General features: G+C 38.8%; 1 protein-coding gene across 2 annotated transcripts in view; it reads right to left on the bottom strand.

Moving 5' to 3' along the window:
* The window catches only part of l(3)80Fj (lethal (3) 80Fj), a 694,407-nt gene that overhangs the window by 381,877 nt on the left and 296,798 nt on the right, over nucleotides 1-15,732 (bottom strand). For both annotated transcript variants that reach the window (XM_090387924.1, XM_090387932.1), the window contains exon 25: nucleotides 7,198-7,278. In XM_090387924.1, coding sequence (XP_090244050.1) covers nucleotides 7,198-7,278 — 81 coding nt within the window. The remainder of the gene's footprint in view (nucleotides 1-7,197; nucleotides 7,279-15,732) is intronic.

Genomic DNA, 15,732 nt, shown 5'->3' on the forward strand with positions numbered 1-15,732 from the left:
TTGTTGTAATGTGGTAAGTATTTTGCACAATGTTCCTCTTCTTAAAGTAATATTATTCTTCAAGTGCATTGAAGAATATGGTCTGAAACAGATTTGGTTCCGTCTCAAGCATAAATTTATGAGTTTTGGTAGAAGTTTGTAAACTAAATTTAGTGTTACAATGGCAAATTGGCCATACTGTGCTAGATTATATCCTGAAAAAGGCCTCTGAGGTTGGGAAAATTCATATTTTAGTATTAAATCAGCTCACACCAACCATAAGAATAAGTATTTACTGTAACTAAATTTATTTACATATTAAAATAAAATAAATATTTACAAAAACTGCTATTATATTAAATATACATGTAAAAACATTAAAACTGTGATAAAATCCTTGAGATAAAATACACTAAAATAAACCGGATTAAAAGCGATAAAAACGATAAAAATCTCTGGAGCTTTCGGAAGCTTGCGCTCCCTTCCTCAGCAGTAACAAAACTTCCTGCAGCACGTCCATATATATAACAGGCTCACGGTACCTATACACGTGATGCAGTCGGCGCATGGTCTGAACTGGAAGCGGAAATAGCTCGGGAACGTGTTAAGCAAAACCGTTCATCCGTACTTAGGATAATAGTTTCAAACAGAGGATGCATACGCATACCTCTGTCCCTATTCATAATATTGTGGTCGGATGAACAGATTCGTAGGCTCTCGAGCCATTTACGGTTCCAGAACCCATGCGCTCGATCCATGATAACCGCATCCTCTGGGGAAATTTGATGCTGCTTCTCCCAAAAATGTTCGGCCACAGCAGACTTATTGTAATCAGCGGTTTTTATAGCATTTGCATGCTCCCCCAGACGATCCTTGAGCCGTCGTTTTGTCTCGCCCACATAACACTCCTCACAATCCGGGCATTTTATCCTGTATACTACTCCACTACTCAGGTCCTTTGCTATTGGGTCTTTTACCTGAGACAACACTGTGTGCAACCTCCGCCCGGGAAGCTGCACACAGCGTGTTTTATAGCCCCGCAAAATTCTAGCGAGATGCTCAGTAACGCCCGGATAGTAAGGAATGTATGCGGTAGCGACAGGAACAAACGGTTCCTGACGGTTAGACTCTATTCCTCTACTAAATCTGTCTATGATCCTCTGGGGGTATCCGCATTTTCTAAGGTCTGCTGTGACCCGTCTAATTTCACATTCTTTGTCCTCAGAGGTGGTGCAATGTGACGCTGCTCTATCTAGTAGAGCTTTCACAACACTATTCTTATGCTGCCCAGCTTGTGCTGAACTATAATGGGTGCACTGGCCTCTGCACATAGGTTTTTTAAACACAGAAGTTTTTAGCCTAGGGCCTACCCTAGAGACCAGTACATCCAAGAAAGGAAGGGTACCTCCTGTTTCCACCTCTGAGGTAAATTGTATAAATTGGGAGAAGCTATTAAGCCAATGGAGTGCATCATCCTCTCTCCCCTTCTGGACCACGGTAAAGGTATCATCAACATACCTTTTCCATTTCTTTATGGGAAACTGACATCCACTAAAAACCCTGTCCTCTAACTCCTCCATGGCCAGATTGGCCACTATGGCGCTAATAGGAGATCCCATGGCTGTACCGTGAACCTGTTTGTACATAACACCTTGGTACAGCATAGTGGTGCTGGCCAGACAAAGTTCCACACCCGAACAAATATCCTCTACGTTTAAAGGCGATCTACTACCCAAAGAGACATCATTACTCAAAGATCTTCTAACACAATATATTCCATGTTTAATTGGAATGCATGTGAATAGTGACACCACATCAAAAGAAATCATGCTGTCGTTTTCATTTACAGTCAAATCTTTCACAAAATTCACAAATTCTTTACTGTCTTTTATGACATAGTTGGACTGGCCCACTATAGGCGAAATCAATTTAGCCAAATACCCTGACAAAGCATATGTGGGGCTTCCTATAAATGATACAATAGGTCTGAGTGGGACTTCTGTCTTATGAGTTTTTGGAAGTCCATAAAACCTCGGGAGTTGACATCCAGTAGCATGTAAGAACGAAAAGGTCTCCCTGGAAATCTTCTCTGCCTTTAACCAATCCTGTACCAGTTTATTAACGCGCCGCTCTAGGCCAACCAACGGGTTTCTCTGAGTAACTTTATACGTATTATTGTTCTGTAAAAGGTCCATTGCTTTTTTGTGATAGTCTTCTTTGTTTAGGACAACCGTCGATCTGCCCTTGTCCGCAGGTAAAACCACAATTCCATCGTCTCTTCTCAGTTCATTCAAGGCTTTTCTTTGACTAAAGTTAAGATTCGGAGATACTTTCTTTACCTGGCTCAAAATAACGGCAGATTTAACCCGGATCTCATTAGCTAGGGCCTCCGGTAGCTTGCTGATGGCCCGTTCAATACCCATTGCTATCTCCGCAATGGGAGGTTTGGGAGGTACAAGCGTAAACTTAGGACCTAAATTTAAAACTCCCTCTTGCTCTTCCGTAAGTTGCCTATTACTCAAGTTGTAAACAAAATGAGTACTTCTATCGCTACGTTGTACTGTACCTTCTCCCAACAACCTATTAAACTTCATAATCTGCCTCTGTCTATAGGTGTCTGCTATCCTAATAACTTTATCCAAAACTAATCTTCTAACGAGAGCCAAATGTCTAGAAGATACACTACTACTAATAACATCCAAGTACATACCTATTTGCCTCCTAGTATCTCTTAACTCCTCATGTAACTTACGGATCCAAATATTCATGATCTTCTTTTGATAACACAAAGTAACCCACTTTAATCGGTCATCCTGAAATGGTGTTTTGACTCTAAAGCCATATGGTATAAGTCCATGCGTTTTGCATCGATGCGCAAACCTTAGATGCTGCTTCTGTCTGGCCTCTTTTATACAATACTTTTGATATTGTCGGACGTGTTGCACTACAAATTGGCCATAGCTGCTAACAATATCCAGAAAAAGGCCTCTGAGCATTAATAAACTGGTACAGGATTGGTTAAAGGCAGAGAAGATTTCCAGGGAGACCTTTTCGTTCTTACATGCTACTGGATGTCAACTCCCGAGGTTTTATGGACTTCCAAAAACTCATAAGACAGAAGTCCCACTCAGACCTATTGTATCATTTATAGGAAGCCCCACATATGCTTTGTCAGGGTATTTGGCTAAATTGATTTCGCCTATAGTGGGCCAGTCCAACTATGTCATAAAAGACAGTAAAGAATTTGTGAATTTTGTGAAAGATTTGACTGTAAATGAAAACGACAGCATGATTTCTTTTGATGTGGTGTCACTATTCACATGCATTCCAATTAAACATGGAATATATTGTGTTAGAAGAGAAGAATTTGTGAATTTTGTGAAAGATTTGACTGTAAATGAAAACGACAGCATGATTTCTTTTGATGTGGTGTCACTATTCACATGCATTCCAATTAAACATGGAATATATTGTGTTAGAAGAGAAGAATTTGTGAATTTTGTGAAAGATTTGACTGTAAATGAAAACGACAGCATGATTTCTTTTGATGTGGTGTCACTATTCACATGCATTCCAATTAAACATGGAATATATTGTGTTAGAAGATCTTTGAGTAATGATGTCTCTTTGGGTAGTAGATCGCCTTTAAACGTAGAGGATATTTGTTCGGGTGTGGAACTTTGTCTGGCCAGCACCACTATGCTGTACCAAGGTGTTATGTACAAACAGGTTCACGGTACAGCCATGGGATCTCCTATTAGCGCCATAGTGGCCAATCTGGCCATGGAGGAGTTAGAGGACAGGGTTTTTAGTGGATGTCAGTTTCCCATAAAGAAATGGAAAAGGTATGTTGATGATACCTTTACCGTGGTCCAGAAGGGGAGAGAGGATGATGCACTCCATTGGCTTAATAGCTTCTCCCAATTTATACAATTTACCTCAGAGGTGGAAACAGGAGGTACCCTTCCTTTCTTGGATGTACTGGTCTCTAGGGTAGGCCCTAGGCTAAAAACTTCTGTGTTTAAAAAACCTATGTGCAGAGGCCAGTACACCCATTATAGTTCAGCACAAGCTGGGCAGCATAAGAATAGTGTTGTGAAAGCTCTACTAGATAGAGCAGCGTCACACTGCACCACTTCTGAGGACAAAGAATGTGAAATTAGACGGGTCACAGCAGACCTTAGAAAATGCGGATACCCCCAGAGGATCATAGACAGATTTAGTAGAGGAATAGAGTCTAACCGTCAGGAACCGTTTGTTCCTGTCGCTACCGCATACATTCCTTACTATCCGGGCGTTACTGAGCATCTCGCTAGAATTTTGCGGGGCTATAAAACACGCTGTGTGCAGCTTCCCGGGCGGAGGTTGCACACAGTGTTGTCTCAGGTAAAAGACCCAATAGCAAAGGACCTGAGTAGTGGAGTAGTATACAGGATAAAATGCCCGGATTGTGAGGAGTGTTATGTGGGCGAGACAAAACGACGGCTCAAGGATCGTCTGGGGGAGCACGCAAATGCTATAAAAACCGCTGATTACAATAAGTCTGCTGTGGCCGAACATTTTTGGGAGAAGCAGCATCAAATTTCCCCAGAGGATGCGGTTATCATAGATCGAGCGCATGGGTTCTGGAACCGTAAATGGCTCGAGAGCCTACGAATCTGTTCATCCGACCACAATATTATGAATAGGGACAGAGGTATGCGTATGCATCCTCTGTTTGAAACTATTATCCTAAGTACGGATGAACGGTTTTGCTTAACACGTTCCCGAGTTATTTCCGCTTCCAGTTCAGACCATGCGCCGACTGCACCACGTGTATAGGTACCGTGAGCCTGTTATATATATGGACGTGCTGCAGGAAGTTTTGTTACTGCTGAGGAAGGGAGCGCAAGCTTCCGAAAGCTCCAGAGATTTTTATCGTTTTTAATCCGGTTTATTTTAGTGTATTTTATCTCAAGGATTTTATCACAGTTTTAATGTTTTTACATGTATATTTAATATAATAGCAGTTTTTGTAAATATTTATTTTATTTTAATATGTAAATAAATTTAGTTACAGTAAATACTTATTCTTATGGTTGGTGTGAGCTGATTTAATACCAAAAAAAAAAAACTGTGCTAGATTTGCAAATTACAGAAATTGATGGGAGTTGCCATGTTGTTATCAGCAAGTTATCAGCATAGCACGTCAGAGACTCACATGACAGATGCTATGCTGGGTGACATACCACCAAATCTAGCTCCAGAAATGAATAAACTAGTGCAGAATGCATTGGTTCCATAGGAGGTAGTTTTAATTAGGGACTCAACTGTTAGGAAAGAAAGACAGGTGACACAGAACCAGAGTACATCTACCAAGAGCAAAAAAAGTGAAGGTTTAACAAACAATTTATTAGCCTGTAATAGGACTAAAGGGTGCATTGGTAATACATGTAATAATAATACTAAGTCAAAAAAAAAAAGAAAGAAAAAAAAAAAACATGATATATGGGCATGTTGAAAAAGCATCACAAGAAAAGATGAAAAATTCTCATATCTGTAATACTGCATAAACACAACAGGAACACGATCAAAGTATTTGAGAGAGACCTTTGAACTTTGTAGTGAACTACTGATATTCTTCACTTCTGGTAACTCGGGAAGAAATTTTATCAACTGTTTGACAAATTCCTCGTGGCAAATGAGACTTGCATATCTTGCAGATATTTTTTTTTTTAATTAAATGAAATTAACCTGTTACTACAAGGGAAGAATGTGACAATTTTTAATACAATGGATAAAATTTCATCCTTTAAAAAGAAACTGGAATTCTGGATATCTTCTGTAGAACTAAATAACTTTGATTGCTTCCCCACGTTGCATGAATTTCTGATAAAAATAAATTCTACAATCCATAAAGAAAGAAGTTTTCAGCAAAATTTTACAACACTTATGTGACTTGCAGTCATCTTTATTAGAAGATTTTCGAAAAACCACTGATGATCATTCTTGGGTTCGAAATCCATTTATACTTATAACCAAACCAGTCAGCTTGAATACGCATGATTACAAAAGTCTAATTGATTTCAATTTTGACACTAATTTAAAACAGAAGTTTAAAGAACTTCTGCTAAATAATTTTGGAGTAGCTTAATAGAACAGTACCCCAATGTGGCTAAACAAGAAGTTTGAGTATTAATTCCTTTTGCTACAACTTATTTGTGTGAGACTGACTTTTCCTATTATACTGCAATGTAAACTAAATATAGGAATAGATTTGATGCTGCTGCTGACACGAGGATTCAACTTTCCAGCATTATATCTAATATTAAACAAATTTGTGATTCAAAAAACCAAACACCAATGCAATTAATTTTTTTCCTTTTAAAGATCGTAATTCGTATTGTTTTGGCATGTATTATATAAGTTCCCTCATGTAGAATACAGCTTTAATTTTCAACCGATTTTATAATTTTTATACGTATATTTTTACTGATTTTGTTTTCAAAAATAAAATGCATTTGAGCATTAATTGTATGTTTTTTTTTTTAATTTAAAAACCAAATAGCCACAAAAGAATATAAGTGTTCCATTAATATATTGTGAGATAAGTGTTCCATTAATATATTGTGAGATGATAAGTGTTCCGTGACTAAAAAAGTTTAGGAAAAGCTGATCTATAGTAATAGCTCTGTTATATCAAAGATCACACTGAGGTAAATTTCTCTTATTCTTCTACAAACTATAGTAATTACATAAATAAATATAAATATCACCTAATATTTATTAGACGATTTATTAATTTTATTTTAATTTCAAGCATACAGTCCGCAATAAGATTTTTTTTTTTTTTTTTTTTTTCTAATATGGACCCCAATGAAAACTAACTGGTGATCCCTGATCTAGATTTTAAACATTCGTTGCAGCCTCAGAATTATTTATTCATAATACATATATATTTTTATATTCCAATTTCAGGACTATCTATTATGTTAATGGTACAATATCATGTAACATCTATATAAGTAGCAATATCAATATGGTAACCTCTACAAGCATAACACACTGATCAATCATATCTACCTTTACATAGATGTAAATTGCTACATTTTTATTTATTATGTATTATTGAAAAATAATGCACCCTATTCAAAACCAAATATAAAGTATTATTAAAGTTTTATATATATTTCCCATTTTTTTTTTTTTTTTTTTTTAAATATGAAATGGAAACATTACCTGCACCTGTCCAGAAGATTTTTCAATCATGCACATCAATACAGATAACATTTGTTTGGTTGGTAAATATGCAGGACTTTTCTAAAGAAAGGGGGGGGGGGAAGAAAGGTAAAAACAGGTATATTCTTGGTCTGACGTTACTCAATGTTCAATTATATTTTACAAAAATTTTGACAAATATTCTATTTGCCCTCAAGCCTCTTCTATATCATAAACAAAACAAAGTGATGATTTCAAAAATTCACCCGCATACTTGACCAGAAAATGTGGAATATTAAATATATACTTACTCACATACAACAGTAGCTAGTGAACTATAAATAGTTATAAAGCAAAATATGATTACCAATCACATTTTGCTTTATAATTACGAATATATACATAATAGTTTAATAAATAAATATCATTTTATTGGCCCATTACTAAAATAAATAACAGATTCACACACATTCTGGCCAAAAAACATGGCATTTTTTTAAATAACTAATTTTTTTATTTAATAAAAAAAAAATGTTCCATAAAAGAAGTAACGCAGTCCATTAAGAAAAGATGAGAATAGAAAAATCACAATTTTTTTCCAAAATTAAAAAGAAAGTTAGTCTTTCTTGAGGTTGTCACAGACATTCTCTCAGATACATCAGACAAGCTGGACTTGCTACATGGAAGTCTAAAACGCTTATGGAACTGATATTCAGGTGACACTCAAGTCAAGTGGACCCAATTTCGGCAAAGTCCAGACGGTCTGTGACAGCCAAATCTTTTGCTTGCACCTTCAGGATGGTGGGACTATTAGTAATCCTGGGTATAACCTCCATGCACAAGTACATGGTGGGTGACCACCGAGGTGTGAACTAACGTAAGCAGGGTCGAGGTGTGGCGCACAAACCACAAGGAGGAATGCCGCCCCTCTATGTTACCAGGCAGTACTAGGTGGTAGATGACTCTCATCAACCAGTGCAATACCACCACTTTGCTTACTGGAGGCTTGAAGTGGTGCAACCCGTTTAGTCTCTACAGCTAAGTTCCGGTCAACCCTTCCCAATCTCTTATATCATGCAGTATGATTGATGACTTTTGAGGTTATGATGAACGCCGTGGCGAGATCCAATATTACTTACATTTCGAGGGTACAGCTCTAAAACGGTGTTCCCAGGGCGGGCACTAGTTAGTACATTGGACCAAACCTATTGGTAACTCTTTAGGAGGCTTTCGGATCAGCTAGTGTATAATCTTGCTACCTCTACTCTGCCAGATAGTGACCGGAGTGAGTCTGAGTGGTGTGTATGCGGAGAGCATTGTCGAGGCCACGTTATGTCAAGGATCTGGGTATATCTTACCATGTGTATGCCATATCCAAAAATTTCATTACTTCATGCAGCATGTCCCACTCACTTTTTCTTACTATTGAATACACCATGAATTGTCAAACTAATAGAGCAGGCTTATCTGCAAAAAGATCTAAACCTCCCAAGCACTTCCTAATTCATTTCACAAATATACGTGGACTCGATTCTAATCTTAACGATGTCCATTTCCAATTGCAGTCTGCCAAACTCCATGTACTTTTTCTGACAGAATCTCAGTTATCGGTTGATTCAACTACTGCTCATCTCAGGTGCCAAAATTATTCGTTGTATGATTCCTTTCGCCTCAAAGGTGGTACTTGTGCATATGTCCGTTTTGATATTCCCTGTCAGAGACTTGGCAATTTGGAATTTCCTCTCTTTGGCTTAAAATCTCTCTACCTCATTGTGTAAAATTCATCTGTTGTTTCTACCATTCTCCCAACTCCACTAATCACTTGGAGCTCTTTGACTTCCTCTCTTTGCAACTTGCCTTTCTCCAGTCCAGCTTTCCTAACAGTGAGGTAATTTTCGTTGGTGATTTTAATGTTCACAACTCCAGCCGTCTTCCGTTTTCTAGTCACACCGTCCCAGCTGGTCGAGATGCTGAGGCTTTTGCAATTACTAATGACCTTGCACAGATTGTTCAATTACCTACAAGAATACCAGACAATCCTAATCATACAGCCAACATACTTGATCCTTTTCTCACAAACAACCCTTCTAAGTACGCGATCAAAGTGAGAGGTCCTTTAGGCACTTCAGATCACAACTTGGTGATTGTCTCTTCTCCAATGGAGCCTTTATCTCATGGCTATTCCCAACCTCATATTGTTTGGCATTACAAGAATGCAAAATGGGATGACCTGCAAGATTTCTTTTCTTCTTTACCTTGCTCGGATTACTGTTTCAAAACTTGTGATGTCAACGTTCGCTCAGATCGTGTCAGTGAAATTATCCTTGCAGGAATAGAATCCTTTATCCCACACTCCACTTTAAAATCTCGTCCTTTATCTAAATCTAGGTTTTCCAATAAATGTGTTAAGGCTGTTCAAGAGAAGAATGTTGCATATCGTAATTGGCTTGTTTCTAATTCTTCAGTTTCATTTTCTGCCTACACCAAAGCTCACAACAATTGTAAAGCAGTTATTAATCAGTCCAAACTAGAGTTTGAACAGGCTAAGAGTAGAAAACTTGCTTCTTGCCCTAATGGTAGCCGAGCCTTCTGGTCTCTTGCCAAAGCTATTGGCTGCAACTTTTGCCCATCTCTGCTTCCACCTCTGTCCAAACCAGATGGTTTGGTTGTCACTTCAGCCAAGGATAAGGCTGACCTGCTAGCATCCCATTTTTCTTCCAACTCATGTATTAATGATCTTGGTAAAGATCATTAATACAAGAGTTGGATCATTAAAACACATCCCACCATTTCCCAACACGCTCCATTCAATGCCTCCTGTGGTCTTCCATCAAAAGGATGTCAGAAGGATTTTGATGAATCTTGATGATTAAGAAAGCTCCATGTCTCGATTGTATTTCTCCACTTGTTCTCAAAACCTGTGCTCCTGAACTTACTCTTATTCTTTGCTGCCTTTTTTCACTTTCTTATTCCAAAGGTGTGTTTCCTTCTGCTTGGAAATTTGCTCATATCCAGCCAGTTCCTAAAAAGGGTGAAAAAATCCTTCCCATCCAATTATTGTCTCATTGCAATTACTTCTACTCTTTCCAAAGTAATGGAGAAATCAATTGAACGCCAACTCTTAAACTACCTAGAAACCTTCCGTCTGATCAACGATCGCCAGTATGGATTCCGTCAGTGTCGATCCACTGGTGATGTTCTGGCTCATGTTTATGTTTAGCCCATTTATGGACTAATTCAATGGATAGGTTCGGTGAAACACAAGTAGTTGCTCTTGACATGTCAAAAGCTTTCGATTGTGTTTGGCATAAAGGTCTTCTAAACAAGCTTCCACCTTATGGTTTGCCAACTGTGTTTAGTAACTGGTTATCCAGTTTTCTCTCTGATCGCTCACTGAGGGTGATGGCTCTCTGTCTTCTAACTTCTCCACTAATGCCGGTGTCCCCCAAGGTTCAGTTCTTTCCCCCACTCTTTTCCGCCTGTATATTTATGACCTTCTTCCATTGACTGGAAATCCTATCCATAGTTTTGCCGATGATAGCACATTGCATTCCACTTTCCAATTTGAGAAACCTTGCCTTGTACAATCAGCTCCAACTTCTCGAAAATCTGCTACCAATTCCTTAAATGCTGATCTTCAGGTAATTCTCCAGTGGGGCAAAGACAACTTAGTTGATTTCTATCCTCTAAAACTCAGTCTTGTCTTATCTCGCAAAAAGGATTCTTCTGCTCCTATGGTTATCTTTAGTGACACTCTGATTTCTAGACAAGATGGTATATTTCTTTTGGGGCCTGACTTTTAATCTCTCTTGGCACAAACAAATTACAAATATTGCTTCCTCTGCATCTAAAAAAACTTGGTTTTCTCTTTCACTCTCGGTGTTACTTTTCTTCCAAACAGCTGTTCACTCTGTATAAATCGCAAATCTGTCCTGCCATGGAATATTGTTCCCACATCTGGGGTGGTTCCCCCAAAACCTCTCTTAGGCTTCTTGATTCCATTCAGAAGAGGGCAGTTAGGTTAATTCATGATTCATCTCTAACAGAGTCTCTTCTCTCGCTGTCTCATAGACATGCTGTTTCTGCTGCATGCTTCTTCTACAGATATTTCCATGGGCACTGTTCTTCTGAATTGGCTTCTATAATTCCCGCTCTCTCTTTCAAAACAGCTCGAACCCGTGCCACCACCAGCAAACATCCATTTACTGTCCAACTTCAAACTCACAGAACCAACTTTTCATCTTCCTCATTTATTTATTCAACTGCCATTTTCTGGAACAACCTTCCTTCATACATCTTTCCTGAAAATTACTGTCTACAGAAGTTCAAGTCCAATGTCAACAAATATCTTCTTTCGTCTTCTCAACCCCCAACCCAAGCACGGTACTAAGTACTACAGGTTCTAATACCTCTCGTGTTTGGGGTTTACATAAAAAAAAAAAAATCTCTCTGGATGTTCTCATAATTATGGCTAAGGATTTGCTTACCTCCTTTGCTGCCTCCCTTAATATAATTGCATAGATTCCATCTGCCCGAGTTGCCTATTTTATGTCCACTCTCAACAAATTCACCTTTATTTTGCTTTCATTTAGCATTAGCATTAGTAAAGGCACATGTTGCAAGAAAACAAGCTTATATAGCATTAGCGGAAAAAAAAAAAAAAAAAAACCTTCTCATTTCACCTGTCTACTTGCTCCAAATCTTTGTCTAGTTCTGCTTTGGATCTATTAGCATTAGCATCAGTGGAGGCATACGATGCAAGAAAGCAAGCTTATGAAGCATCAGCCAAAAAAAAAAAAAAAACTCTCCCATTTCACCCCTCCATTCATTCCAAATACCTGTCCAGCTCAGCCTTAAATAATTTTAGGCTATCAACTTCCACAACAAAGGATGGAAGTCTGTTCCACCAACCAACTACCTGCTGGCTAAAGGCAAACTTCCGCACATCTATCCCACATCTGTCTTTCTTCAATTTGAATTTATGCCCTCTCAGGTGATTATTCTGAGCAAGAGGAAGAATCAGATCAGCATTGATCATGCTCAAACCATTCAAGGCTTTATATGCCTCAATCAGATCACCACGCAGGTGCCTAGTCTTCAGGCACTGTAATTTGCAAAATTTAAGCCTTTCTTTGTAATAGCAACCTTTTGTTCCATTCACTAATCTTGTTGCCCTTCTATGTACTCATTCAAACAGCTCTACATCCTTTCTTAAAATAAGGCCTCCAGATCTGTAATCTGTACTCGAGGTATGGCCTGACCATTGCCTTATACAAGGGGATAATCACCTCGTTATCTCTGCTAGAAAAATTCCTGTATATCATTGACAAGACACCATGAGCTGCTCTTGCAGACTGTCTGCACTGCTCAGAAAACTTCATATTTGCCTGCACAATTACTCTAGATCCTTTTTGTTCTTACAAAACGGAAGCCAGCTGGAGTTGTGAACATTAAAATCACTATTAAAAGGAAAATTACCTCACTGTTAGGAAAGTTGGACTGGAGAAAGTCAAGTTGCAAAGAGAGGAAGTCAAAGAGCTCCAAGTGATTAGTGAAGTTGGGAGAACGGTAGAAACAACAGATGAATTTGACACAATGAGGTAAAGAGATTTTTATGCCTATGCACTGGAAAAGCGCAAATATAAATCTACCTCAGGGGTTCGCATCCGGTGAGTATGGGATTGGCAAACCCAGAATCCTCCTGAGCTGTATATCATCATTCTTTTTTCTTGGTGATTTCCTTCCACTTCTGATTCTCTCTCTCTCTCAGGTTAACTCAGAAATTTTTTTGGCTGGTGCAGCATTAGCCTCAGGCTTCCTGGCACCATATGGCTAATAATAATCCTTCAGGGTCATAGATTGGATTAACACTGAGCTGGAGGATATCATGAGAAAGACAAGGACAATGAGAGCAGCCAACTCAACCCAAAGTCTGCTGTGGAATTGCCTGGAAAGGAGGAGGAGGAAGGGGCCTGATAGACCTCTTTGAGCAACAGAAGACAGCAATAGTTAACCTACAGAATTACTCCCAGAAACACACAGCAGCAGCACTCCAGCAGGCCATAAGGAAGATAGACAAGCGGTATACCCGCTTAAAGATTTAATTACCATCAGGGGTAAAGGAAAGGGTTTTTGCTTCCGTAAAGGCGAGTACAATGGTCTCCGACAGTTTTTAAATTCTGTACAGTGGGATCAACTGACGATGTTACCAACAGTAAATTCTAAGTGGGAAGCATTCAAGGAATTAATCGTGGATGATACTAAAAGTTTCATACCTATTAAGAAATATTGTTCAAGGTTTAGGCCTAAATGGTTGTCAAATGAACTAATGAGACTCGTAACAGAGAAGAAAAATGCATGGGATGCATACAAATTAACACGTGACACAGAAGCCTATGATAGCTACAAGTTGATCTGTAACCAAGTTACAAAGGAGGTTAGGCAGGCGAAGGCAGATTACGAGAAATCCTTGGCAAAAGATGCTAAGAAAAACAGCAAGGATTTCTTTACTTATATAAACTCTAAAAGGAAGGGGATGAATCTTATTGGTCCACTTGACATCGATGGTTCGACTGTTGATGATCCTGCTCAGATAGCAAACAAACTGAATGAGTATTTTGCATCTACATTCACACGTGAGGAATTATTAAGGTTTGAAAATGGCAGAAGGTTATCAAATTGTAGCAAGATACTTAATGATTTTGTAATAACTGAGAGCAAAGTGGAAGAGAAATTGTTGAAGTTAAACGTAAGAAAAGCACCTGGGGTGGATGGGATCTATCCAGTTATATTAAAGGAGGCGGCAAAACAACTAAGCAAACCGTTAGCCATAATTATGAGAGCATCCTTGGACTCAGGGGAGGTCCCCACAGACTGGAGATGTGCAAATGTATCCCCAATTCACAATGGGAGATCGAAGGGTGACACGGGTAATTACAGACCAGTTAGTTTAACTTCTGTTCCGGGTAAAATAATGGAGTCACTGGTTAAAGATGCATTGCAGGATCATCTAGACAAGACTGCAGCAATAATTCAGACACAGCATGGGTTTGTTAAGGGAAAGTCCTGTCTGACAAATTTGATAGGATATTATGATCTGATTACAAAGGAACTGGATGCAAAAAATAATTTTGATATCATATATTTGGATTTCAGGAAAGCTTTTGGCACTGTTGCGCATGGAAGACTATTGTACAAATTGGAGCAGAATGGTATTAAGGGTAAGTTGCTACAATGGATAAAAGGATGGTTAAGTGGGAGAAGACAGAGGGTAGTAATCAATGGGTGCTGCTCTTCTTGGACTAATGTTATTAGTGGAGTCCCACAGGGTTCGGTGTTGGGTCCACTGTTGTTTTGTATATTTATCAATGATATTGATGAAGGAATATCAGGCTTAGTGTCGAAGTTTGCAGATGATACATAGGTTGGCAGGGTTGTTAATGACAGTAATGGCAGTGTGCTACTGCAACAGGTCTAGATAATTTGGGCAGATGGGCTAAGAAGTGGCAACTGAAGTTTAACCTTGACAAATGCAAAGTACTACATATGGGTAGAAGTAACCCCAGAGAAATGTACCAACTGTGTGGTACTACACTTAAGGTGGTAGAAAATGAAAAAGACCTGGGAGTAATTGTGCAGGCAGATATGAAGTTTTCTGAGCAATGCAGACAGGCTGCCAGGGCAGGTCATGGGGTTTTGTCAATGATATATAGGAATTTTGCTAGCAGGGAAAAGGAGGTGATTATCCCTCTGTATAAGGCAATGGTCAGGCCATGGCTTGAGTACTGCGTACAGGTCTGGAGGCCTCATTTTAGGAAGGATGTAGATTTACTTGAGCGTGTACAGAGAAGAGCAACAAGATTGGTGAGGGGAATGAAGGGATCCTCTTATCAAGAGAGGCTTAAGTTCTGCAAATTGCAGTGGCTGGAGACTAGGCACCTGCGCGGTGATCTGATTGAGGTGTATAAGGGTTCAATGAATGGGTTCAGCACGCTGAATTCTGATGGGATCCTTCCACTTGTTCAGATTACGAACCTAAGGGGGCATAAATTCAAATTAAGAAAGGACAGATGTAGAATAGATGTGCGGAAATTTTCCTTTAGCCAGCGGATGGTTAATTGCTGGAACAAACTTCCATCTGTCGTCGTGGAAGTTGATAGGTTGAATAAATTTAAGGAGGAACTGGACAGGCATTTGGAGGGAATGGTGTGATTTTTTTTTTTTTTTTTTTTGGATGATGCTGCATAAGCTCATACATTTGCACAAAAGTATTTTATTACATAATTAATCTAAGGAAAATGTTAGTGTTGGGTGCTTTTAACACATTCTCTGCCACCAACGATCTATCCTTCATACACTGAGTTCAACAATCTTGGGCTTTAGTCTCTTCTGTATTGGGCAGAACAGAAACTTTTCTGGGATTTTTTTTCTCAATGTGGCCAAATTAATCTTCTCTGGTGAGGGTTGCTTGACAAAATCCAGTTTTTCATTTAACAAATCAGAAGAAAATGGTTTTTAGTCTTGTGACTAAAGTCGTTTTTAAAGTCGTGTGACTTT

The sequence above is a fragment of the Mastigoproctus giganteus genome, chromosome 2, assembly GCF_048544385.1.
Source record: "Mastigoproctus giganteus isolate SK-2022 chromosome 2, ASM4854438v1, whole genome shotgun sequence".
Lineage (NCBI taxonomy): Eukaryota > Metazoa > Arthropoda > Arachnida > Uropygi > Thelyphonidae > Mastigoproctus > Mastigoproctus giganteus.